At 36.2% G+C, this 25,479-nt stretch overlaps 1 protein-coding gene across 4 annotated transcripts in view; it reads left to right on the top strand.

The window, feature by feature from the left end:
* Window positions 1-25,479, top strand: part of SENP6 (SUMO specific peptidase 6) — a 71,403-nt gene that overhangs the window by 12,589 nt on the left and 33,335 nt on the right. For 2 of the 4 annotated variants that reach the window (XM_030946408.1, XM_030946409.1), the window contains exons 2-6: window positions 6,703-6,796; window positions 11,949-13,159; window positions 13,609-13,751; window positions 19,367-19,468; window positions 24,786-24,806. In XM_030946408.1, the coding sequence (XP_030802268.1) occupies window positions 13,067-13,159; window positions 13,609-13,751; window positions 19,367-19,468; window positions 24,786-24,806 (359 nt within the window). In that variant the 5' untranslated portion in view covers window positions 6,703-6,796; window positions 11,949-13,066. The remainder of the gene's footprint in view (window positions 1-6,702; window positions 6,797-11,948; window positions 13,160-13,608; window positions 13,752-19,366; window positions 19,469-24,785; window positions 24,807-25,479) is intronic. The other 2 variants (XM_030946405.1, XM_030946406.1) reach the window with 2 other exon arrangements.

Raw genomic sequence — 25,479 nt, 5'->3', positions numbered from 1 at the left:
AGCCAGCTAAGAGATTGAATTCCCTTCACGTGCAAAGGAATGTCTGTGCTTGATATCCATTACACTGGTATCATAGAACTTCATTATTAAACTCTCTGCTTCATGTAATATCTCAGCTACTGTGAGGTTATGATTACTGCCTGTTACTGGAAGTGCTTGGGGTGCTTTTGACTGGTTTTTTTTGTTGGTTTTTTTTGCCTCTGCAGCTAATTTAGGGAGTGGAAAATTAAAGCATCTTTTAAGCACTAGATATTTAAATCTCTACCTATAAATGTAGATTAGGCTACAATTCCATGGAAATTTCCTTGGTATCCATAGTACTTATGATAGTTTCAGTTCCTGGATGGACCTTACCTCTGCTGTGCTGTCACAGCTGCACTGTGTTAGTGTGGTTGAGCAGGAGGAGGGACCTGATATGGTTGAAAAATAGCTTTTCCCCTCCCCTGCTACTCAAGGGGTTCTTGCCTGAATTAGTTTCCTTCCCCAGCTTTTCTGTCTGTGCTGACATATGCAGGGTGCAGGACAGGAGCGAGAATTGGCAACTCTTAGGAAGAGTGAGGGGCCTGTAAAATTCTTCATGTAGTGCTGCTGAATTCAGACTGAAAATGCAACCTCACTGTGGTTACACAGTTGATATAGTAGAGCTGATGGTATCAAAGCTGGAAGATAAAAAGCTGTTTTGCATAGAAGCCTGTCTGGAAGAATAATGAAGCAATGGGGAAAGTAAACCAAAAAATATTTCTGTGTTAGAGTTTTATGAGTGCTTGTATTCTCTTAACAATATATCTGATGACTCCAAATGAGCAACAGATTAGAAAGCTTAGAAGCATTCTTTTTCATTTATTTAAATATGAGTCTGGATGAAAGCAATGATTCTGAGTACATTTAAATTAATTTACATTTTCTGTGCGAGCACTGCAGTATCTGATAAGTTGGTTGCAGTTGTGATGGTGTAAGCGTTTGTAAGATGAGGCTTGCAGTGTTTCTTTACCAGCAGCTGGGGAAAAAGAATGTAAACTTCAGGTCTTTCTGAAAAAGCATCTGGGTCCTGAACCTAACCTTTGTTTGATCTAGATTATGTGTTTAGAATGGTTCTTGTACACACAGAAATAGATGAGATTTCAGCAGATGAAAGACTTAAAAAAGTTTCTATGTGTGCAATAGAAACCTTGAAGTCTCTGCTATTTTGTTCTGGGGGGTGGAAGGGAGTTGTTCTCGCAAATCAGTGATATATATGAAAAGGTTACTTTCCTAGAAAAGTTGATCTTTGTGTGGACAGTAAATACACTGGCTCCTTTAGTGAGTTGCTCTGAGAGAATCATACAACTGTTAGGTGTGAAAGTGATCTTAAAGAGCATCTAGTTCCAGTGCCCTTTCTGTAGACAGGGATACCATTCACTAGATCAGGTTGCTCAGGGGCCCATCCAGCCTGGCCTTGGACACTTCCGGGGTGGGCATCCACAGCCTCCCTGGGCAACTTGTTCCAGTGCCTCACCACCCTCCCAGCAAAGTATTTCTTTGTAATACATTTAATCCAAACCTGCCATCTTTCAGTTTAAAACCACTGCCCCTTGTCCCATCACTGTCTGTCCATATAAAAATCCCTCTCCTTTCTTTTTATAAGACACTTAAGGTACTGCAAGACTGCAGTAAGGTCTCTTTGAAGTCTTCTCCATGCTGAACAATCACAGCTCTCTCAGCCTGTCTTTGTAGGAGAGGCGCTCTCACCCTCTGATCATCTTTGTGGTACTCCTCTGGACCCACTCCCAGCAGATCCATGTTTTTCTTGCATTGAGGACCTCAGAGCAGGATGCAGTACTCCAGGTGGGGTCTCACGAGGGCAGAGTCATCTCCCTCAACTTGCTGGCCACTCAGCTTTTTATGAAGCCCAGGATACAATTGGCCTTCTGAGCTATCACTGAGCACTGTTGGCTCATATCCAGCTTTTCATCCATGAGAACACCCAAGTGTTCTCCAAAGGGCTTCTCTCAGTGATTTCTTCTCCCAGTCTGTACTCATGTCTGGGATTTCCCCAGCTCAGGTGCAGTACCTTGCTCTTGGGCTTGTTGAATTTCAAGGGAAAGCCCACTTCTCAAGTTTGTCGAGGTCCCCCCTGGATGGCATCAGGTCCTCCCACTGTGTCAGCTGCACCACTCAGCTTGGTGTCACCTACCAACTTGCTGAGGCTTCTCTTGATCTCACCATGTCATTGATGAAGACATGGAAGAGCACCAGTCCCAAGAGTCAGGAGAGACCTGAGGGATGCTACTCGTCACCAGCTGCCACCTGGACATTGGCTGCCTCCATCCAGCCAGTTCCTTACTCACTAAATAGTCTATCCATGTCTTTCCAATTTGGAGGTAAGGACATCATGTGGAACCATATTAAAGGCCTTGGAGAAGTGTAGGTAGATGGTATCTGTCAGTCTTTCCTTGTTGACCATTGCTGTCATTCATTCCATCATAGAAGGCCACCAGATTGGTCAGGCATGATTCGCCCTTAGTTAAGCTATGGGCACTGCCTTGGGTCTTGTATGTGCCTTAACCTGTCTTCTAGGAGGATCTGCTCCATGGTTTTCTCAGGCACAGAGGTGAGGCCCTCTGATCCCCTGCAGCTTCCCACTGCTACCAAAATCTTGCTACACAAACCCAATCCAGCATCACAGACAAAACAATAAAGCAATAGGGATGTTTTTCTAGTGAGTTGTAGTGTAGATTGGTACAGAATGATTTGCCTTGGAGGCACAAGGTACAAGACATGAGAAAAACACATCTTCCAAGGTGGTGTCTTTTGCTGGACGCTAACACTTTACTAAATACTGTGTATGTCATTTCTCATTTAGTGCTTTAGGCAGATTTTAACTGATTCTTTTTTTTGCAACTGCAAAATTTTGCTCTTATTTCATGGATATTCACTATGAAGATTTTCCTTCCATTTAGGAATTGCTTGAACTGTTGAATGACAGTAACTCCTGCTGACGGAGTTTACAAAACAGTGTCCACACACAGTAATTTAAAGGTGTTGATCTGCTTGCTGACATTTTCCTGCAGGCATATTTTGCTTTCTAATCCAAAATTTGATAATTGTGTATTACACAAGAAGACTGTATGACTTCAGGGTGTGGTTAGTAATGACATAAATGTCCTAATGAAACACACTGTTTTTTCAGGAATTTTTTTAATTGGCTTGTTAGAAATTACATGTAACTGTTGTTTAAAAAAGCAGTGAAATGTGTCAGCTACACCTGTGTAACTTCTCTAGTTAAATTCCATGTACTTTCTTGGGCACAGAACTGATACCTCCCTTGGCGTAACAGCACCAAAGGGAGTTAGTAGCGCGAGGAAAAATGAGAGTGAAATCTGCCTCCAGCATGCTGCCTGTCCTAGGCAGAGAGGTACAGGGATTACCTTCTCTTGACATAATACCTTAGAGTTAGCTCTGCTTTTTTGAATATTTTCACCTCTTGGTATGACTGTGCCTTGTTGATTAAAAAGACCTTGAATAGGGCACATAGTGAAAATTGCATCATTGGGGTTCCAAATTTAAGTCTTAGTACAAAATAGTCAGCAGATTAGCCTTAGTAACAGATTACTTGTTATCCCCTTAAAAAAATTAAAAATTCTGTATGGAATCAGATAGCAAACGGCTGTTCAGATCAAGTAACTCAGGTGAACACTCTGGCTGACATGGTGGTATACTTCTAGATTTACATTTTTGTTAGGACCAAGAGTTCTAGAGAGAGTGAAAATTGATCCCGAGTTGAATGAGCAGAACTGGGATACTGAGACATTTTCCACGGGTAGCTGCACTGATCAGTAGCAGTGAGTGAACTGTCCAATACAAAAATGCTTAATTAAAAGAAAAATTACAGAAAATACTAAGAAACCTTTTGAAAAAGAAAGAAAATATGCAGCTGGAGTTGTAAAATATTTGCAGCCAGTTTGGGAGTTATTTAAAGGTATAGGAGGCTTACAGCATGCATGCTACTTGTTTAAGCAGATTTCAAAAGGCTCCCCAAAGCTAAAATGCCTGGCTAAACAACCGAGTAAGATATAGTATCTGAAATAAAACTTCATAGTTCTTGAATCAGATCTTTTATCTGAGTAATGAAAATAGAAGTTAATAAAAAAATCTGGTGGATTTAACCTGTAATTATAATGAAGCAGGGAAAAAATTGATTAGTAACTCCCAACAGACATAAAACTATTGTTAAGTATTTCTTCAAACTCAGCAGGAAAGTTTGAGGAGTGTCTGGAGGATCAGTAGGCAACCCAATTGAAAAAGGTGGCTTTGGAGTATATAAGGTCATAGCTGAATAATGGAATTGCTTGCACTCACTTTGGCAATGCTTAGAGAGCTCTTCATGCCAGAATGTTTCTTAATAAGGAATGTGACAGGGTGTACAACTCAAAATGAAGCATCAGTGGAAGAAATTGCAGTACATTGAGCAAACTGTGAACAAGGCAGCATGATCAAATGGCATTCATCCAAGTGTTGTAAGAGGAACTGGGGGATAAAGGAGCTAATGACTGCAGTGTGTTGCTTGTGGTTAGCATCATATTTCTGCTACAGGTAAGGAGGGTAGCTAGCATGATATCAGCATTTTAAAAAGGCAGTGGTAGTATTTGAAGGACTTTACATCAGTGAGCTTTATAATTTCATGGAAATTATAATGGAGACCAGAATTGATTTCATTTTTCCCTCTGTAAAGTCAAAGGCTTTGGGAGAGGCTGAATTACCTCTGAATAAAATGGAAAATTTTATAAGAAACAATTGGGAAGAGCTAGAAAAAGAGGGCAAAAAAAGGTTTGTTTTGTTAATAGGAGTAACCAGTTGAATTGCACAAGGATCTCTTAACATTGGTGGACAGTTATAAGGAAAAGGGTATGATAGCCAGGTGACCAAGTTAGTAGATGGTTAAACTATACTTGGGTTAGTATAACGTCTAGCTATTTTTAAAAAGTTGTAAATGCTCAGGTTTTGAGTTATGTGGGTTGAAATTGTACATGAAATTCTGGGTAGGTAAATGTCAAGTAATCTAAGCCACTGAGAAGTAAAAAAGGGGCATTTTTGTAGGTAACAATTGGTTCTGAAGTGCTTCTTAACCACTCATGAGTGAAAGATGGAATTATCTGGTACCTAAAGATCAATGCAGTTCTCCTAAGCAGTGAAAACAGCAAATCCACTGTAAAGATTTTCTAGGAAAGGAACAAAGAACAAAACAGAAACAACATTCTGCATCTGTAGAAATTTGTGAGAAGTATGCATTTTGAGTATTCCTCATAGTGTGTGTATCCTCATCTCAACAAGATACAGTAGACTAGAAGAGGTTCAGAGAGAATCATCAAGAGGGATTTAAAGGCTTGAAACAGCTTTCATGTGAGGAAAAATTAAGCTGACTAATTTTTTTTCTTGTTCTGCCTGGGAAAGGAAGACCATGGAAGAACACAACAGGAATCTATGCAATCATGAGGGAATAGGGAAGGGTTACTTATTACTGTCTTCCTGAGTACATGGACTGGAGAAGTAGAGTACTAAGAGCAAAAGGTGCCAGATTGAATCAGAGTCAACAAAAGGAGACGCTCCTGTAATTAAGCTGAGATACTTTCTGCTGCAAGATGTTGTTAATTCTATACAGCAGTCTTGCTTCAAAAGCAATCAGGGAGAAGAAAAAGGTAGGAAAAGCTGTTAAACACAAAAATATGTATTTAACTTATTCACCCATGGCTCAGGAAGCCTGCAGTAGGTGCAAGTAGCTGGAAGCAAAAGTTGAATATGCAATCAGTATTTCTGTGTGCATTGTTTATACTTCATCCTAGACATAAGTTGTTGATTGTGATTTTCTCTTTTCTATCAGAGTGTATCAGTTTCATTCGTTATTTCTAAATGCATTTTCAACAATGTAAAGACAAATGTAGTAAGAAAAAACACACTTAAACCATAGTCAAAGCAGCTGTATAGTTTGTCTCACACAGAATTCGTGTGAGACAGCTCTTAATTGTTCCCCTGGGCCCTAAATACTGCAGTGCTGTGCTTTAATGACTGCTGTCTCCGTGCTCTGGAACACCTTCACTTAAGAAAACCCCATGCCATTATATTATATGAAAATCTCCATAAGGGTGGATATTGTAGTAGAGAGATCTGAAATTTTATGTAGCGTGACAGAAAGTTTTTATTAGTTGATGCTAACACTGAAATTTTAATTTGCATTGTATGTTAATTCAGATCAGTGTCAGATGTGGAATTAAAAATCCAGCATATTAGGTTGAAATTGTTCTTCATACAGTTCAGAACTGTTGCTTTTATATGGAAAAATTCAGAATACATTTGGTTATTAGTCATGTAAATAATACATTTTAGGACCCTTTCTGTGTGTGGCATACAGTTCATATCAGAGAAACTACCCTTAAATTTATGGGTATCAGTAAACAGTTGAAAATAGTTACTACATGACCTCAGGTCATAATTTTTAATAGCTTGCTAATTTACTGCTAATAAGATGTTGACAGATACTTTTATTTATTTAGGGAAATAATAATCACCACTGCGTTGATGGACTTACTGATGAAATGATAGTTAAACACTGATGTCAATAAAATAAATACTGGGGGAAAATACATGCATCTGGATTACTTATCTAGTTTGTGTTGTTTAATAACTCAGCTTGAAATCAAGACTTATCTTAACTTGTTCTCATTTCAGCTTTGGATAGATCACAGTCCAAGAGAGATGGAGGTTTTAAAAGTAATTGGAGCTTTGATCATGCAGAAGAAAGTGAAGGAGATGCAGAGAAAGAGTAAGGATGCTTTTATCTAGGCTATTGAAAGTATAAATGTGTATTTATAATTAAATACTTATTTTCTGTAATTTATGAATAAGAAACAATATATAATATTTTAAACTTTCAGCGATTAAGAAAAAATATTTCAAATAAGTTATTATTTTAAATAGTATTGCCAAATAGGAGTTCATTATAATGTAAGCTTTATTGGGAAAATGGGGCTTACAACACAGGGCACAGTAGATTTCACAAGAGTTGCAGTTGTCTTTGGAGCTTCTGTGTAAGTCTAAGGAACACAGACAAGCAATATGTGAACATGCAGAATAATGAAGTTGATAGGTAGGGTATCCAAGCAGCTTCAGCTTTTCCTTCCTTTAATGATGATGCTACTCAGAACTTGATCATACTGCAGTAGCTTTAGGCCTTTATCAAGTTAAACTGAGCTTAAAGATTCTAGGTTTTTGTTCCTGTTTATTTCACTGAATAGAGTTAAGGCTGGTTTTTTTTTTCCTTATAACTTAATCCTTTTCTTGGTATGTTTGGATTTTTGCTAAAACTTTAATCCTGTGTCTATAGTTTGAATACATACTTTGTCCTTGTGACATTTTATTGTTACTAATATGTTTTCTTAATATGAATGTATTTATTTCCGAAATGACTAATGAATTGTTAAAAGAACAAGTGTCATGCACGAAGAATTCATGTTGATTTATTTGTTATTCTTAGATATTAGGGGAGTAGAATCTGCAAATTTGAAAGGTATGCTGTGGTTCTCTAGTAAGAAGACGCTGAATCCTGTGTTTAAGTACAAAAATAATTCATGTATGAATTTGTATCATCTAATATTCTGCCAAACACTATGGATTGGAAGGGAGGTAGGAAAATAGACATAACCACAGAGGCTGCAGCAGCAGGCTATGCTGTAATCTTAATAAAGCATTAAGATGAAATGTGAAGTTTTAGTAATTAAAAAATGAATGCAGGTGTTCATTAAAGTGTGAGGTAAGCATTAAGAGCTCTTGTCAAAATAGAACTATATTGGAAGTTGAAAGCACTTTTTAAAGGGTTCACAAACTAAGGGCATTTTAGTTTTGTAAAATTAAGGTCGTGTTGTTTCCTGGCAACTTTACATCCATTTGTAGTGCACACAAATATGTTCTAAGGGCAGTACATGCCATACAGTTACTATTTCCATTTTACTTGCCTTCAGAAATAAGTCACATTTGAAAACATAGCAGCTTTTTTTTCTACTAGTAATTTACTGCTGTTTTCAATCAGTCTCCAGCTGATGTTGACTTAAGAACATAGAATGAAAAATGTATAGAGTAATGATGCTAAAAATAAAAGTTAGAAAAATTATTATGAAACATAATCTTTATGTAATTGTATCTGATTTTAAGATTGTATGGCTGGGTGATCTTTCATTTCTTTCAAATATTCTCTACAATAAGCAGTTTTTCCATAGCTAGAATTGAATTTTTATTGCCTACTTAGATCATTTTTGATTTGCTTTTATATCTGTGAATTATGCAGAATCTTACTCTGAAGTATAAATAGAAGAGTAGTTGAAAATTGATTTAAACTGGAGATCTTGTCTTCTTTACTTACCCATTCTCTGATACCATTTGAGGCAATTTCTTATTCCCTCCAAACTGCCACATGTTTTAAGCTGCCCACTGTTTACTTTTGGTAACACCTGGGTTTGTTTACCTTAAAGACACACTGAGCTTTTAGCATTTGGAAATAATTTATGTTTTTTGCTTTTTTTGATGCATTTTTATTTCATACAGCAAAACATTGACAGAAGGGAATCTTCAGAAAACAAGTAACAGTAGATTTTCTTTCTTTTTTATTTCTAAATTTCCTTTACTCTTAGTACAACATTTCAAAGATTAGCAGCTTTAATTCATGTAATTGTTCCAGAATAAAGCTTTGTGTCCCTCCCAGTATTTTGAGTGTATTGTGCAGTAGGTAAGTATTTGCTGTGGTGTGCTGATACTAAGTACAGTGTTTGACTCTTAAATGGCTTCTTTGTGGTGAGAGCTGTGAGTCTGAAGCAAGCAGCTGGATACATCTCCTGCTTGTTGTGGAGGCACTGGGGTTACAGTGCCTGACTATCAGAGTTTTTTCCCTCTTAATGGCAGACGCACAATAGGTTTGTTTTGAACTAGCCTAAGAATAACATCTCAGCGCTTAAAGGAGTGGCTGTACTCTTGTGTTACCGCGTGAGACCTGTGCTAATGATGTTGGTCAGCGCTGGATGCCCACTTGGATGATCTTTTCTTCAGTGAGATGACCACAAAGTATGTGGTTAATGACCTTCTACCACAGCAATTTTTAGAACAGGTAGATTATTTTAAAAGAAGGGTGTCATTTAACTTACTTCAGACGTAGGTGAGATGAGTCATAATGGTTAAGATATCAAATAATGAACATAAAAAGACTAAAGAATATTTGTAAACTGAAGAAGGCTTGGAAAAATAATGATCACCCAACACTATATAAATTTAAATTGATGCCAGAGTTGATACTCAGTGTGGAACAAGAGTTACAGAAATTGAGAATGGGAATTAACAAGTATCTTATCCCAAAGCAAACGCTTGCAGATAATGCTCATCCATTTGAAAGAATAAAAGTGACATTTTTGATGTTCTAAAAGATTTGATCTACTCAGGATGGTAGCAAGTGGCTTGAGACTTTCCTTGCTTTATAATTGGAGATCCCATAGGAGATCTACCTTTATGGAAAACCACAGAAGAAAAGACCAGTTGGTCAGCTGAGCACACTGAAACCTGTGTAGTCCACCACAGAATAAATGGTGGAAATTAAGCTGATCTTGTAAAGCAGAAGATATGAAAGGATGGCAGACTTAAACAAACCTGGCCAGATTCATATATTTGTATGATTCATGACATTAACATGTTATAAGATGCTTTCTGGTGTTACAGATGACTCTCTTGAACTGTCTTGGATAATTTATATTTACTACCTTTGGAATATCTCTGTAAATGTTTTTGAAATATATCAGTATGCTCCAAAATGGTTTTGTAAATGGATGGGCCCAGATTTCTTTTGGCTGTCATACTGTTTTCTTTATAGTCTAGACTTCTGCCTTCCACTGAGATAACAGTAGCCTTATCAAAAATAAGGAATACAAATAAATGGGCTTAATATATTTGTACTACAGTGTCTTTACTTAACTACAATTTTCTTTCAAAAAGCTTTATTTTTTGCCCCTTCCATTTAGAGGAATAAAGGTCTTTTTTCCATGTGTTGACAAATGGAAAAGCATTGTACTGTGTTATATATTTACATTGAGCTTTTTTCCACTGCTTACAAAATTTGTATTACTTTGTCAAAAAATCCTTCCATAGTTACATAGATTTTTTTTTTTTACTTCTTTTTTGAGCACATTAGTAGGGCACGGTAGCCTTTAAATTGATGAAGACTTTTAAAATTATGGCTAATTTTAATGGAATGGCACTGTAAACGAGTTAATAATACTCCTACTTCTCTTGTGCCTCTGATAGTGCAGCTTTTTTAGTGTGCTGCCTACCACTATGTAATTTAAAACAAAGAATGTACACACTGTGCTGTGACGGCAAATATGTCAGCCTACTGGTTTTATATGTAATAGTTTTCAGAAAGAAGTTCCAATTACGTTTGAAATGTGACTGGATCAGTTGATAGAAATGTGCTTGCAGCTTATTACAGTGTAACCTCAATGGTCAGCAGAGGTTTAAAGTTTGGGTTGCTTGTAGAAAGTAGTGAAAACACAGCCTGTTAATCTCAGCTGTCTAACTAACTATTGCATAGCTCTTAATGTTTTAAAACATCAAACAAATGGCAAGTGATTAGAGGTAAGTAAACAGTAATTTTTGTTTTCTTGTTCAGTGCCTAAATATGAATGTGTAATTATGAACTTCCCTTAAGAACTCTGTGTAGGTAAATTACTTCTATTTCCCCCCTCAATATTAGTAGAGAGTTAACATTCATTCATTACAAAATTTTAAGGAATGTATTGAAAAGTTGGAAATTATGTTCCAGTGTGAAAATAACCAGGAAACCCATGGTTCCCTGGTTAAAAGTGACAGATTGTGGAGATATCCTCCCAGCAAGACAACTGAGGTTTCATTTCAGGGATGTTAAAAATATTACTGACTGGTATGTTGGGGGAGTGGTATAGTGTTTGTTTTGGGTTGCTTTTGGTTTTTTTCCTGCCTGTATAAATTGCATCATTGAAGCAAGCAGCAGGAAGCCTGTGATACATGAGCAAATAGACATTGCTTGGTTGCTATGTATTCTGCTCTCTGAAAAAACAACCTTTCTGGTTCTGATGCATATGCTGCACATTCCTTAAGGCCTAAAAGTATTGGTTCACTTAAAACTTCCAATTTGCTAATACTGCTCTAGTCATGTTGCATTGTAAGAGTTACTCTTGTTCATTGTGATTTGAGCCTTGGCTCAGTGTTTTGGTCATTTGCAATGTGTTAGTTAACCTTCTCTTACCTCCCTCCTCAATTGCCCTTGGTTAAAATGGTTGCAGTATTGAAGCATGTTGAAATCCTAAAAGTATCAACACAGTACAAAGGTGTTTTGAAAATAGCCATCATTTTTGTATGAACTGAAGCTAAAGAACAAAAGCATTTAGAGGTGAACTGATCTGACTAGGACAGCACTGTAGGCAAATGCCAGAGCTGCAGATACTGTAGGTTGCTGTTCATGTCTGTGTTGCAGGGTTTTGTTTATTTTTTAGGATGTGGAAAATTTCTGAAATTGCTAAACTCTGTGTCTACTGATGAATGTTTGAGAAGGCTCCTTGAGCCTCCCTTGAAAGGATTATTTGTTCTGAAAGAGAATGTTAAAAAATGTTGCAGGATGTAAACATTTAATATCCATGGGTAGTCTGTGCAGAAGTATAGCTGTACTCTTTTGCCTTTGTTTGAAATTAGTAATGAATCTACTACACTGTTTGTTCTACCATTGAGCACCTAGAATTGTGGTGCTCTGTAAATGAAAGGAAAATACAACAGTGCCACTGGCTATATGTTCACATTTACATCATTCTTCCCTTTTCAAAATCAACTGTATGCGCAGTCTTATCTCCTGAAGTTTCAGAGTCTGTAGATCTCACCCAACATTTTAATTTTATTTTTATTTGCTCTAGGGATATTTGTATTGCATAAGATGGAAGAATAAATTGTAACATGAAGGGAAGAATTGTGGATGGAAAAAGTTGTTAGGAACTTAAGGGATGGAGCACTGAGTAGTAATTAGTTTATTTACATATGAAGAGCTAAAGTCATTGCATGTATTGCAAGCCAGCATGTCAAGCTGACACAGCTAAGAAAAGTATGTTTCTCTTGTGTAGTTCTTCACTTTTAACACCTGGCATAACTGCTTTGATTTTAAGGAATTTCTACCTGAGTGATCTTGATTAAAACTTTTCAAACCATGCAATTATAAGTTGGCTAAAAGTTGTATTGTTTTTTTGTCGCCAACATAGGAGTAACCTTAACAGGATTGATGAGATGGGATTTTCTGCAGGTCATTCCTCCTGGAAGCAAGAATATGTTAGACTAATCTAGCTGCTGTCAGTATGAAGTGTGTGGTTGGGGTTTAAATTTAAATACTAAAGATTATTTGAGGATAACTGCCTGTTACTGAAAAGAATGGTTTTAGAGGGTCACAGAGTGGCTTTCTTTTTTTTGTCTTCTTCCCCATTCTAATGGTTGGGGATTACAGGTATTGAAAATGCTAAAAACCACATTTTAGTAAGCAGTAGAACCAAACTGATTATGTTCTCTTTAGTCTTTTTAGTAGCAAATACTGTGGTAGTAATTGCTGTGGGGTAAAATGTAGTTACGTTAAGTTCTTCTCCTAAAGCAGTATGAAGTCTGCAGTTTTAAAGTGCATGCTTGAACATTGATAGGCATAATGCAAAGTAAGATGATGTTTTATAGGTTAATGAAGTTTTGGACTCAATTTATGCAGAGAGTGTAGAATCTTTTATAGTGTCAGTAATATTGTTGTAACCATATTGAAGGTTCAGTAGCATTGTCTGTTTTGAATTAATCTTTTAGTTTTGCATTTTGCAAAATAATTTGATTTACACTTTAGGTTCAGGTTCACATTATGCATCTGATCACTGTGTTGCTCGTTTCATGTTCCTGTTTTATGCATATTTATACAATGTGTATATGATGCATTTAAATGTAGAGGGAAAGGGATAAAAAAGCCTTTTGCATTTAAAATGTCTGTGTGTGCTCTGTTGGATTACAGTGTATGTGCTTTTCTCTCCCACACCGTTCTAGCGAGGCAAATCTGCTCAGTTTAGATGACAGTGATGGGTCTTTGAGTCCCAATGAAGAAAAAAAGGTAAATAATGGTTTATCTCATGGTGAAAATGTATCTTTAAAGCTTTTTAGGTTCTTAAACAGTATTGCTTAGCCACATGTCCAGTGTAAAGAAATGAAAGTTTCTGTTGTGTTTTAGGAGCATATGCCCAAGCTGTTTATCTGTCTACCCTTAACATTTTTGTTCCCCTCTTGATCTCTATAGTATTCTGAAAAATATGAGCAAGACTAAGTAATTCTAAGTTTAGACAATTATCATAAATAGTGTACTAAAATATATATTGTATTTCGTATAGTAAGATGTCGTAGTATAGGTGTAGACAGTGTATATTTTCCATGAAATTTGATATAAAAGCAGTTTGAAAATGGAGCCAAAGTAATATTTATATTAATATTTTGCATTAATTTTCGCCTTCTAACTTCTGCACAATTATACAATTATTTTAATGTATGTGAATTCTGTTGTGACAGTCAATTCGTTGTCGACCTGGAACTATTGGAGGCAGCAGCGATGCCATAAAAGCATATGCAAGGCGAGGCAAAGCTGGAGGTTTCAAACTTTTAAAAGGGAATGCAATCGGCCTCAACATGATGGGAAATAGCAAGAAACTGAGGTAATCCATTTAATTTATGTGTCCTTGCTTTGATCAATGATACAAATTGATACACGATAAACAGAACTTCTAGTCCATATACCTTGTGTGCTGTGCATTTTAATAAGCTGTACTGTACTGTGCTTCTGAGTAAAGAGGGAAGCCTAGATTGTTAGGGTTTTTTCTCTTAAAAAATATTTAACACCACATTAGTAAAGTACCAGAAGACTGTTAAAATGGATTTAGAGCATTCAATGGCATATTTGTTAGTACCTTACCCATGTTGCCTTATGTGTTACTGTTCCCTCTATACAATGATAGCAGGTAGGAAAATAGTTTTTACATCCCCATCCGGATTCGCTTCTTTCTGTGATGCTGAATTGCCAAGGTTAACTCAGGATGTGTTTTCTGTTTTTTTTACTGCAAGATATATTTTGATTTTGGATTCACAGACTTTTTTTTAAAAGATTCAGCAAATAGCCATACTTGTACAGGCTAGCTTGAGACTGTCACTTGTGTTTAGAGCAGACAGGAACAGTTTTTAAGCATTCACTGTTGTACTTGCTTGTTACTATTGTTCCTAGCTTGTAAGAGACTGCTTTCTTTATTTAGTATATAATAAAAAGTGATATATTCATCTAACTTTCTCAGGGGGTGTTGCATATTGCTAAAGTGCACTCACTTTAAAGGTTGGTAACCTTTGCAGGAAGGAAAATTTGTAAAATACCCAGCTATAGATGGGCCAGTCATCAAATATCCAATGTATCTGTAGCTACATGAGGGATGTCCTTGTCTTCATTTGTGTGGTTTTATCACCATCTGGAAACTAAACTCTAAAGAAGCCGCTTCCCTTCTTGTCCCCTCCAGTAAGAGAGGGACAAAGGCACAGACTGTGGGTTGAGATAACCATTTACGGAAAGCAGACAGCAGTGGAGTAAGAAATGCACAGTGACAGCAGAAATATTAATAACAAAAGCGTACAGAAGTAAAGGAAGGTGCTTTAGGCACAAAAGGTGTTTGCCACTTTGACTTAGTTCCATGTGGCGTGGGAGAAAGACAAGATGGTGGGCACTCCTCACAGCTGGCTCTCCCCATCCCTGAGCCTGAGACAATGGAAAACAGTGAGAGACAAAACCATGGAAGTGAGATCATCTATGCTGTGCTGCACTGCTGCTCCACTGCATCAGGCTTGGGTTCAGGCTCAGCTCAGGCTCACTTCTGCTGCTGCTTTGGACCACTCTGCTTGGCTCAGTTCCACGCAGCTCTGCTGCTTTTCAGAACCACATCCTGGGGTCACATCTCACACGAGTGGGAGGGTGCTGAGTGGCAGCAGCAGAAGATGGAATCTGCAGGGCTGATCCCAGCAACTCAGCCCTGATGAGGAGAGTGAGACAAAAATGGCACACTGCTGGGGATATGGTCCTTATTCTTCCCCCGACACAGCCCCCAGCCTTGATTTCAGAGGGGCAGAGTAGCAATGTAGCCATGCCCACAACATAGCCCCAAGCTCTGGCCCCTCTCTGCAATCAGGACTCTTGTATGCTCTAAGCACTATTAGTTCATGGGACCATCTTACCATAGCCACTTGAAAAAATAAATCCTCTAAGTTCTGTGTGATATATCTTCTTTCCTGCTGTTTCCTTCAAGCCTGATTTCTTAAGATAAACTGCTGGACTATTATGGGGAACTTAAAATTAAGTTTTCTTAAAAATAAAATTTATTTATTAATGAAAAGGGATTTTTTCAATAGGTTATTTTTACGTTTTCACAAATCAGTGTGGTTATTAATTGTCCTTGATTTATCTATGCAAATAATGTTTTGTCTTTAGAATTTTTTTTGTACACACAAGAGATTTGTAAGATGATATCCAGATTTCTGCCTTGCACATCTTCAGATTCACCAGTTCTTACAGAATCATCCTGTTCATTTCCATTCTTTATTTAGTATTGGGTTCCTGAACATAGATTTGTAATTGTTACTTTTACCTTTATGTCTGTCAAGGCTCGTTTGCTCTGTTTTACTATTGAAGAAATCTGTGCATCTACATTGTACTTGTTATTTGTTTTGAGTACACATTTAAAATAAGATTCCTGTAATTCACTGGTAGTTAGAATTTTCCTTTGTCTGGCTATGGTATTTGTAGTGAAATCCAACCTTACCATGTAATTTTTTTTTGTTGAAGCAGTCAGACCTGACTGTACATGTATTTTTATAAATACTGTACGTGTATGTTTTTTTAAGTTTTTGTTTTAAGGTAAATAGTTACTGAGGTTTTTTTAGAGTGTCTGTAGTTCAGACATTCTGTTGCCTGGACTGGAATTGCCTTCTACTGACAAATAATACAATATAAACCTAAGACCTAGTAGGATTTATAAAATTCAACAAAAAAGTAAAATCTGTTACATGTAACTGGGCAGCCACCTTTTGTCTAGTACTGGGATCATACTGAATTTAAATGAAAAATATAAGTGTTCACCACTTTCTTAATAAACTATGATTAATGAAGGACTTTGTTACGAAAATGGATGTGTATAGACCATTGTGACTGCTTCTCACATTTTGGTCACTGCATTTTGTGGTTATGCTCCAAGTGATTATCCTGATTTAATGACATTGGGATATTCGTTGTACCTTTTGTAACGTGTATCAGTAAAGGTTTGGGCTCTAGTCACTTTAGTGATGATTGCTGGTTTGTTCACTTGGATATGCAGAATGGAAGGTGATTAATAGTTACTCTTTCAGTGTTTAGGCTCTTCAGCTAGAGGAGATTCTGAAAGTTCGTAATACAGTTAAACTGCTAGATTAAATACAGGAAGATGAGGTATTTGGTATTCTTTATCTGTTCATGGTGATTTTATCACAATGTTGGAGTCTTTTTCCATCTAATCTGCAGAATAAGGACGAAAAAATTCAGATCAATGGGGCTTGGCTCAAAGGAGTAGTTTTCTGGTAGAATAGTCCCTAAAATTCAGAGAATAAGATATAGCAAGAAGGGATATGCAAGTACAGTGAGAGGAAATACCTGCTGTACTTGTCAGAGAAATTGAAACCAAGCAAAAGGTTATGATCTGTTACCTGATTGAGCAAATCCAGTACCAAACCTTTACCCTAATTAGTTCTGGTTGTATTTTTTTAAGCATGAGGTCTTACTTTAAATAGTTTCATCTTTGCTAGCATTCAGTAACTTGTATTAAGGCCCTGTTAGATTTTCTTTCATAATATGTTATTAAAAACGTTATTTGATGAACAGCAGAATTAATGTAGTCTGTAGTTCTGAGTTTTTGAAATATTGTTCTTCCTTTACTTCTAGCTCCATCCATTTGCCCAGTTCAAGATTTTTTTTGTTTGTTTAGTCTCTTGAATATGTAGTGGTAAGAATTTCTTAGGATTAATACGTGATAGTAAAACCTTGTTTTTGTCAGAGCCTAGGCTTCAAATTATTCTGTGGTTTCTGAGCTAACATTGATGAAACATTTATTGTTAAAATGATGTAAATTCTTTTTTTTTAGAACATTTGTTCTTTCAAGGAACTTTTCTGACCATTGCATCACCCTGCTTTTAGTGTGTTATACTAATTTTCAAGAAATTGTGCTGAAACTTGCAAACTCAAATTTCATTTCTGATGTGCCTGTTATGCAACTTGCTAGGACTTTATGATTGTATTTTCTGGTGTTTCTTCTGTGTTGGTTATGTTCCATTCAGAGAACAAGATTATAGAGCAGATTGTGTTTTAGAGCTGTCCTAGTTGGAAACATGTCTGACACCATATGAACCATTTAAGTGTGCCATCTAGAACAGTCTGCTTTGACTCGGATCTGATCCCTGAGCAGTCTGTGGTACTCTATTCCAGCACCTACTGGAGTTTTCACTATGTGAGTGAGGCAGAAAGCAAAAGTGCTGCTTAACAGTTTTTTTCTGCTGTGGGGCCACACGACAGAGTTTCACAATCATGGTAGTTTGGCAAAGGTCAGATCCAACAAACACAGTGGTAAAACAGGGGGATACATATGCTTGCTTGCTTGTTTGAAGTCCTTAGGTCTTAAGTATTCGAGAGGGCATTCCTGCACTCTGCTTCTGTTTTTTGTTTTTTCTAGTATCTTTTTCAAAGACATGAAATGGGAAGCCAAAGAGGATTTGAGACATTCTAAAGTATTTAGGGCAAGTAGCTGTCAGCTTTTTATTTCTGATGTGGCAAATTAGACAGCAGGTTGACTGTAGATTGATCTGGATGATCCTTAGAAGCATGTGAGATGAATGTGTTTACTTTGAGGAGGTTGGTGTTTGCATGGATGTTATTAGTTTTCAGGATGTTGGACTGTTAACTCAAATGATTTATGATGTTTTTAAATTTTGTATTTTAGAGAAGAGGGTTTAACCCCTTGGGTTAGATAAATCTTGTTTTGTTATGTTTGTGGTTATGTTAGGGGCAGTCAGAAATGCTCTGAAAGCTTCTCATCGTGACTTACGTAAGGCTACCAAAAGGGTTTGTAATGCTAAACTGAAATTAAAAAGCACAGTAACAGTTTACTCATTTTCTTTTTTTGGGGGGAGTGTAAAGCAGGGATTAGGAATTGGTTACCAGCTTTTTTTGAATTGTGGTACTTTGGGTTTCTTTTCATTGTTCATAACAGGACAAATGGCAAGATAATATTTCTGAGAAATATTATTAGTAGGAATGATTTTTCACATCATTTTCTCTAGTGAAATTAATATTTCCGAGAAATATTATTAGTAGGAATGATTTTTCACATCATTTTCTCTAGTGCAATTAATATTTCCAAGCAATTTGAAAAGCAGAGTTTAAGTACTGTATTTCCATAGTTTGAGACAGTTTGTATCATCAGCATACTGTCTATTAAAAGTTGTGTGATTTTTTAACATTTCAAGCATAGTATTGTGTGTCCTGTCACAGCAGTGTGCAGGATAATTCTTTAGGTTTAATGATCTCTGAAGGAGCACTGTATTATTGATCTATTGTATCTTAATGTCAACTTTTACTAGAGAGAGTAATAGTAACAAATCTTCTCTCCATAATTACTGGTTTTACATAATGATGAGATAAAAGTCAAAAGGTAGCAAATGAAGAAACCCAAGAAATGCTAAGATACATTGGTGAATAAGAGTTCTGTAGAGATATGAGTACCTGAGAATCCTTTGTTTTTTCTTTGTGAAATGTGTTGATTTTTTTCAGTTACGAGTCATCTTGCATCCATAAATTTTCTGTGTTCACTTTTTTTTATGAGGGACATTCGTGAATTCAGTCTGTTCACATTTTGCCCCTTAAGTCATATTAAAGAAGTTAATATTATGCCTTAATAAAATGAGAGATGAAAGTATAAAATTAGTTATAAATGGTTACAAGTCATTAAAAAGGCTGCGTCTTTTTGCAGTACAGGGTTGAGTGAAAAAATCTTTACCTTTTTTCCCCAGAAAAAAAATTGTGTATATTCTTATATATCCATTTTATTATAAGGCTGAATGTTTATATGCCTAACAATATGTATTACTGATTCAGAAATACTTTAATACTTGGCGTTGTGTGTCTGGTCTTGTAAAATTAGGACACCGCATGTTTTACCAGAGACTGTACAAACACACCAGAGTCTTTTCTTAAACATTTTCTATATGTTTGCAGTGAAAATGCTCAGAATATATCTGGTCCTGTAACTGTGGTACATGGCAGACGTTTTCACCACGCAAACGCACAAACAGCCGTAGTAAAAACAGCAGCCCAAAGGTAAGACTAATTACTTGTGTTTTTGCAGGTGCTTCAGTTGTAAAAATTCACCCTGGTCTTGTATGTAATGATTTTCCTTATGCTATCAAGTGTTTTAAGAAAATCATATGGGTGCATTCTTGATTATGAGCTTTGACCTTAATTACTGAAGTTTAATAAAAACATTTAGGAATTACTATAATATAATACTAGAATTTAGTCATTTTAAAGAACATTGGCAGGTAGTAGGAGAGCACCTGCTAATATAAATATTTTGAGAAAATACTCTGAAATCAACAAACATAGTTTGCAGTAGAAATTCACCTAACTGACAACATGATCAGCAATTACTAAGTCACACCACCTTCAGCTTGTGTAAGATCCATGTAAACATTAAATCATAGATCTGAAGATTGTATATGACCTATATATATAGTGTAAAACATAAATTGCAACATCTAATAGAAGCAAGGTTTTGCATCTATGTAAATTATTTTTAGAAAGGATGACTGGAAACCAGGTAATCTTACTGAACTATGCTGAATTGAACTTAATTGATTGGAAGCTTGAAACCCTGTCAAACTTCTGTAAATTTTAGGGTTGGTTCTAGGTGTTTTGTACAACTAATGTGTTTCGCAAACATATGAGATAGCAACTGTTTTAAGGAATTTTCTTTCAAAGTTTATCCATTCAGAGCTCTTTTTGTTTATGAATTCTGTGGATTTCCGCCATCCTTCATGAGTGCTTTATCCTGTCTGCATTTTGTAGCTTCCTTCTTCTATGTTTTTTTTTCTCTGTTTTTAAGTATAGATTTTTTTAGGATGATGGGATCATATACAGGCATTATCTTTCTGGTTTTTTTTATCCTACTTCCCTCAGTTTGATTTGCTGACTTCAGAAAAAGAAAGCCCATATTCTAATGTGAATGAATTATGTGATCTAAACTTGTATTAGAGTAATCTGGCATTGAATAAACAGACTGAAAAAGGAATTTTTCAGTCACAAAATAATAGACTCATAGAACAGTTTGGGGTGAAAGGGACTTTAAAGGCTATCTAGTCCAATCCCCCTGCCATAAGCAGGGATATCTTCAACTAGATCAGGTTGCTCAGAGCCCCATCCCACCTGACCTTGAATGTTTGCAGTGGTGGGGCAGCTACCCCTTCTCCAGTCAGCCCGTTTCAGTGTTTTACCACCTCATTGTAAAACACTTCTATCTAGTCTGGATCTACCCTCTTTAGTTTTAAACCATTACCCCTTGTCCTATTGCAACAGGCCCTGCTAAACTGTTTGTCCCCATCTATCTTTTAGGCCCCCTTCAGGTGCTGAAGGCCACAATAAGGTCTCCCTGGAGTCTTCATTTCTCCAGGATAACAAGCCCAACTCTTGCAGCCTTTCCTCACAGGCCAGTTGCTGTCTTATCCTGTCCTTGAGGATTTAGGCTGTTACCTCTTTCTGTTTCCAGCAGTACTGTAGTCTCTAAATGCCATATAGGTGTATGTATATGTGGTATACAGGATGGACATTTCCTTACCCTTAGTAATAATAGATGCAGTAGTAGGTATCTCTTTACAATTCTTTACATTTCTTGCCATCAGTGTGAGGCTGATGACTAAAAAAATTGGCAGTTTTTACCATGAGTTAAGCTGAAAGATGCGGTTGATGTTACCACTGTGGTTTAGACTGAATCAGCTGTGCTTTTGCTTGCATGAAGTCCTTTTTACATTATTTTGGTTCAGTGTCCCATTGAGGAAAATGTGGACCATCTCTAAGCATTCATGCTTTTACCTTTCTGGTGGGTTTTGTTTGTGTGTGTTTGTGCTTGCTTTTGTTTATTTGTGAGAGAGAAGTTTGTTTGTTTGTGGTGTTTTTTGTTATTCTGAAGGATAAAATTTTGATTTGCAGTGCTAATGAAAATGATTTGAAGTAAGCAAAATCATACAAGACTGCTTTGATTGTTAACTTGATAATTCTCATACACTTGATTAAGCTTTGTTGTGAAATGGTTCTTCAAACAGCCAGTCAAAATGGCTTCATCTTAGCAAGTTCAGTGCCATAGGTTTCTTCAACCTGCTCCAGAGATTCTTAATCTTCAGTGGATGTTGGATTTGCCTGCTTGCCTTTCTCTTGCCTGTGGGATTTACTTCTTTATAAGCCTGCAATGTAATGTGAAGAAAAAAGGCATGTGTGACACAGGAGGAAAACTAATGCGTAACATAAGCAAGCTGAATATTGTGTGAAGTAATTGGATAGTAGTCATCTTGAGTGTTCTAAATATGTTTTCTCTTAGGATTGTTATTGTAGCTCATTTACATTAACAACAGACAATTAACTCTTATGCTAGGAATATTTTTGGAGTTTTAAAGGCAGGAAACAGTCATAACAGTCCCAGCAGTGCTTTGTTACTGGAGGATATCAGAACCAGCATGATCTAATTGACTGAGGGTGAGCTTTACATAGGAACTTTGCAATGAGGTTTAATTCCAGTAGCTTCTGACTCAACTGACTGCTTTCTAAAAGCTTCTAAATCTGTTTCTGTGTTAGAGGATTGAAAATTAATAAAATGTGACTTCCTGACAGACTTTAAAAAAAATAAATAGAAGAAGAGAGATTTCAGGGCTACTTGATGTTGAAAACATAGGTTTCTGATTGAGAAGGCAGTAGTCAGAAAAAAGCCAACTAAGACAGGACTATGTAAAACTGACCATGATGTAAAATTTCAGACCATATTAACTGGATATTATAGTTTGGTCATGTATTTTCACTTGTGTAGGAATTTTTTATACCCTTTTTTGGCTAGTCTTTACTGACATTAGGCAGTAGTTGAGTTTAAAAGTGATGATTCCTCAAAAGCATTTGCTGGTGGTGATTCCTCAAAAAGGACTATTTACAAAAAATGTGAGTGGCAAACCAAGAATAACATTCTAGGTGTATATCAAGACAGAAGAGGTGATAGCATGGAAATTGAGCTCTAAATTTTTGAGTTTTGTTTTCTTATGCTAATTTGCAGGTGACTCAGAGTTGTGTTCTATTAATTTTTTGCATTTGTAGATTGTTTTATGGTGTGGTGATCAGAAACAACATAGGGAAAATGATTTTATCTAATATATTGTACATAAATCAATGGTAGGTTCTTGAAAGGATAACCAGAAATAAAAACATTATTAAGTAAGTTGAGCAACTTAGTCTCTGGTGCTGATGTAACAGATTCCATGACTTACACTGGGTTCTTTGGGTGGGGATGGTGTCACATGGAGCAAGCTGATTATGAATTCAGTTATAATCTCTATCAGGTTGAATTTGTGTATGATTTGTACTGCATTTCTTATCTCTTGCGATTTTTTTGCACGTACATGTTAATTTGAAGTCTGTCTGAGAATCTTTTGGACTCATGTAAAATGCAGGTTTCTAGCAGAACAGAATTTGGTATTTCCAAATAATATTATTATAAATATTCATGTTTTTTTCTAGTGGAATCTGGGGATTAAATTAAAATTTGTTAATGTCTGATACAACAGATTTTCAGATATAGCTTGCTCTAGTGTTGTAGTTGGTTCACACTATTTTGCTTCATTTAAAGCATAGTTCTGTCTTATGCTATGGACTGACTGTTCTTCCAGACTTGGCATTGAAATAGCATGTATGTACTGCATGTTTAACAAATCTTATGCATGAGCTACATGAAGCAGTAGGGACAGTGATCAATCCAGAATTCTCATCTCTTAATCTTCCTTTAAATGCATTATACTGGTGTGGAATTCTAAAACAAATAAATAAGGCATCTGATGTAATGTCAGTGCATAGTATCAGGCATTCTGGAAATTATTTTCCTGCTGTTAAGTTTCCTTAGCATTAGTTAAGTTTCCTTAGCATTAGTTATGTGTTCCTTAACAGAGTGACTCTTTGAAGCACCTGTAAACAGTTAATCCAAGTTACATACTAGCTGTGCAAAGGATGCAAAGATGCAGGGTATGGCTCCATCCACACATGGTTTGGAACTAACTGCATTGATAAACTAGAGGGTGACCTGCACAAAAGCAGTGTTTATTGTTAGTAAAGGCTAGCTCCAGCTAGGAGCAGCTCTCCACCTTCACACAGCACTGGCTCATTACCTACCAGCCCAGTTTTTAAGTTGTCACGGTCACATTCAATTTTGAAGTCCTTTTACTCTTCCCAGAGCACTGTGGAGATGGAATCTACTTTCATACTGCACTCTGTAGGATTATCAGGACTACATTCTTACCTGCTTTGCTTCCACTCTTGCTGTTTTCTGAGTAACGAGAATTAGTTTGCTCTATTCTTGTGAGCATACTTTTCACTGTTTGTGAAAAGGAAGGGAGGATGAGTTTTTATTACTGTGTAATATCATTACTCTGTTTAGTTTGGCTGAAGTAAAACAGGAAACAATTTGAATTTGTTCTGTTTTAGAATACAGTTAATGTAAGGCATGTCAGAGGTTTGTTAGGCTTTTGATGTTTGGGAGAAACAGTCACACAGATTCAAAGCTTTCAGCATTCTATATTGCAAATTTTGAAAAGATAGAAGATATGTAGATGCTATTTTCAAATTGTCTGTGTGCTAAGCTTAGTTAGATTTATTTTTATATCAGTCTTAGTGTACAAAGGACCAGAACTGTGAGCATCAGCTACATTAATTTCTATGTTAACTCATGTTAATGGAGATGGTTGTAAACTAGTGGCTCTAGTTCCTAGGTTCTTTTGGGAGATTTTTTTTTTTTACCTAAACCTCAGAAGATGATTTCCATTTATCCTTCTGTAGCCTTTCCTTGTGGTTTGTTAAATACTTAAGGACTGTTGCTGAAATTTGTTTCTCAGTTTAAACACTTACATATTTTTTATTAGTTGGAAACAAGTTCTTACATAATTCTCTTCTCTTTTGCATGGCAATTAGGGATTGTTTTAGTGGTTGACCTCTGTCTTAGAAGTCTTTTCCAGCCTTAATGGTTTTGTGATTGGAAATGAGGCTTGCTTATAATTAGTGTATTAGAATTCTATCTTAATGGCTTCTGCATTGTAAATGAATTGAGATGACCAGGTTAAGTTCAGAGTTAATCAAATTCTACTCATTGAAAAAGAGTCAAGTCAATGTAGTATTTAGACCACTGACTGTTGCTGTCTGTGAAGTAGTGTTTGTGCATTTCTAATTACTTTGACAAAAATTTGGTGAAAAAATTGTAATGCTTGTTTGAAAATTAGACTGGTGAGTGAAAGACGATGAAACAGTTACAATTTATATTTAATAATTTTTGCATTTAGTGATGTACAACACATGTGGGGCTTTACATCTTATGTGTTTTTTTCTTTTTTCATATTTTAAGCAATCTGGACCGAAAGGAAAGGTAAGCTTACTGTTGATCAAATGAGCATGGCAATAAGCATTAAGAAAATTAACTGATTGAGTGCTGTATTAATGCTAGTTAAAGAATATTCAATCCAGTTAATCATACCTACTCATATGTGATAGTGGTTGATTGTTTTTAGTTCTGTTTTTATGATTCACTCACTTTTATTGAAAAAGGGCCTTTACATCCATCTCTAAGAAATGTTATGTTACTGTGAATTTTGGGTAATTCTCCCCTGGAAATTTATTTATATATCCAGTGCAAAATTGCATAAACATTCTCTGGATTTTAAGAATTCAGTGCTAATTGTTTTTGTAGAGCAGCGAACTTTGTGTAATAAAATGGTTCTGAAGCTTCTTAGTCAAATGATTCTGAAGCTCTTAGTGGACTGTTTAACAGCTCTCACTCCATCGTCTCAGCTTGGTTTGAATTGCATTGAAGGTTTTTACTGCATTACTGTGTATATTTTGTTCATGAAGTGCATATATTAAAGCAGTTAACAGAAAATGTATAGCAAAACCTGACACACTGGGTTTTTATTGTTCATTTCGGGCTAATTTCTCACTTGTTTTGCATCTGGTTTACTGCTGTTAATATTTTGTTATTAGTATGAAATACCATACGTTTATTTTTCTTCATATATAGTTTAAATTTATATGCTAGTGGAAAT

The sequence above is a fragment of the Camarhynchus parvulus genome, chromosome 3 (assembly GCF_901933205.1).
Source record: "Camarhynchus parvulus chromosome 3, STF_HiC, whole genome shotgun sequence".
NCBI classification, from domain to species: Eukaryota; Metazoa; Chordata; class Aves; order Passeriformes; family Thraupidae; genus Camarhynchus; species Camarhynchus parvulus.
The sequence above is the reverse complement of the archived record's forward strand: the minus strand, read 5'-3'. Positions and strand labels throughout refer to the sequence as shown.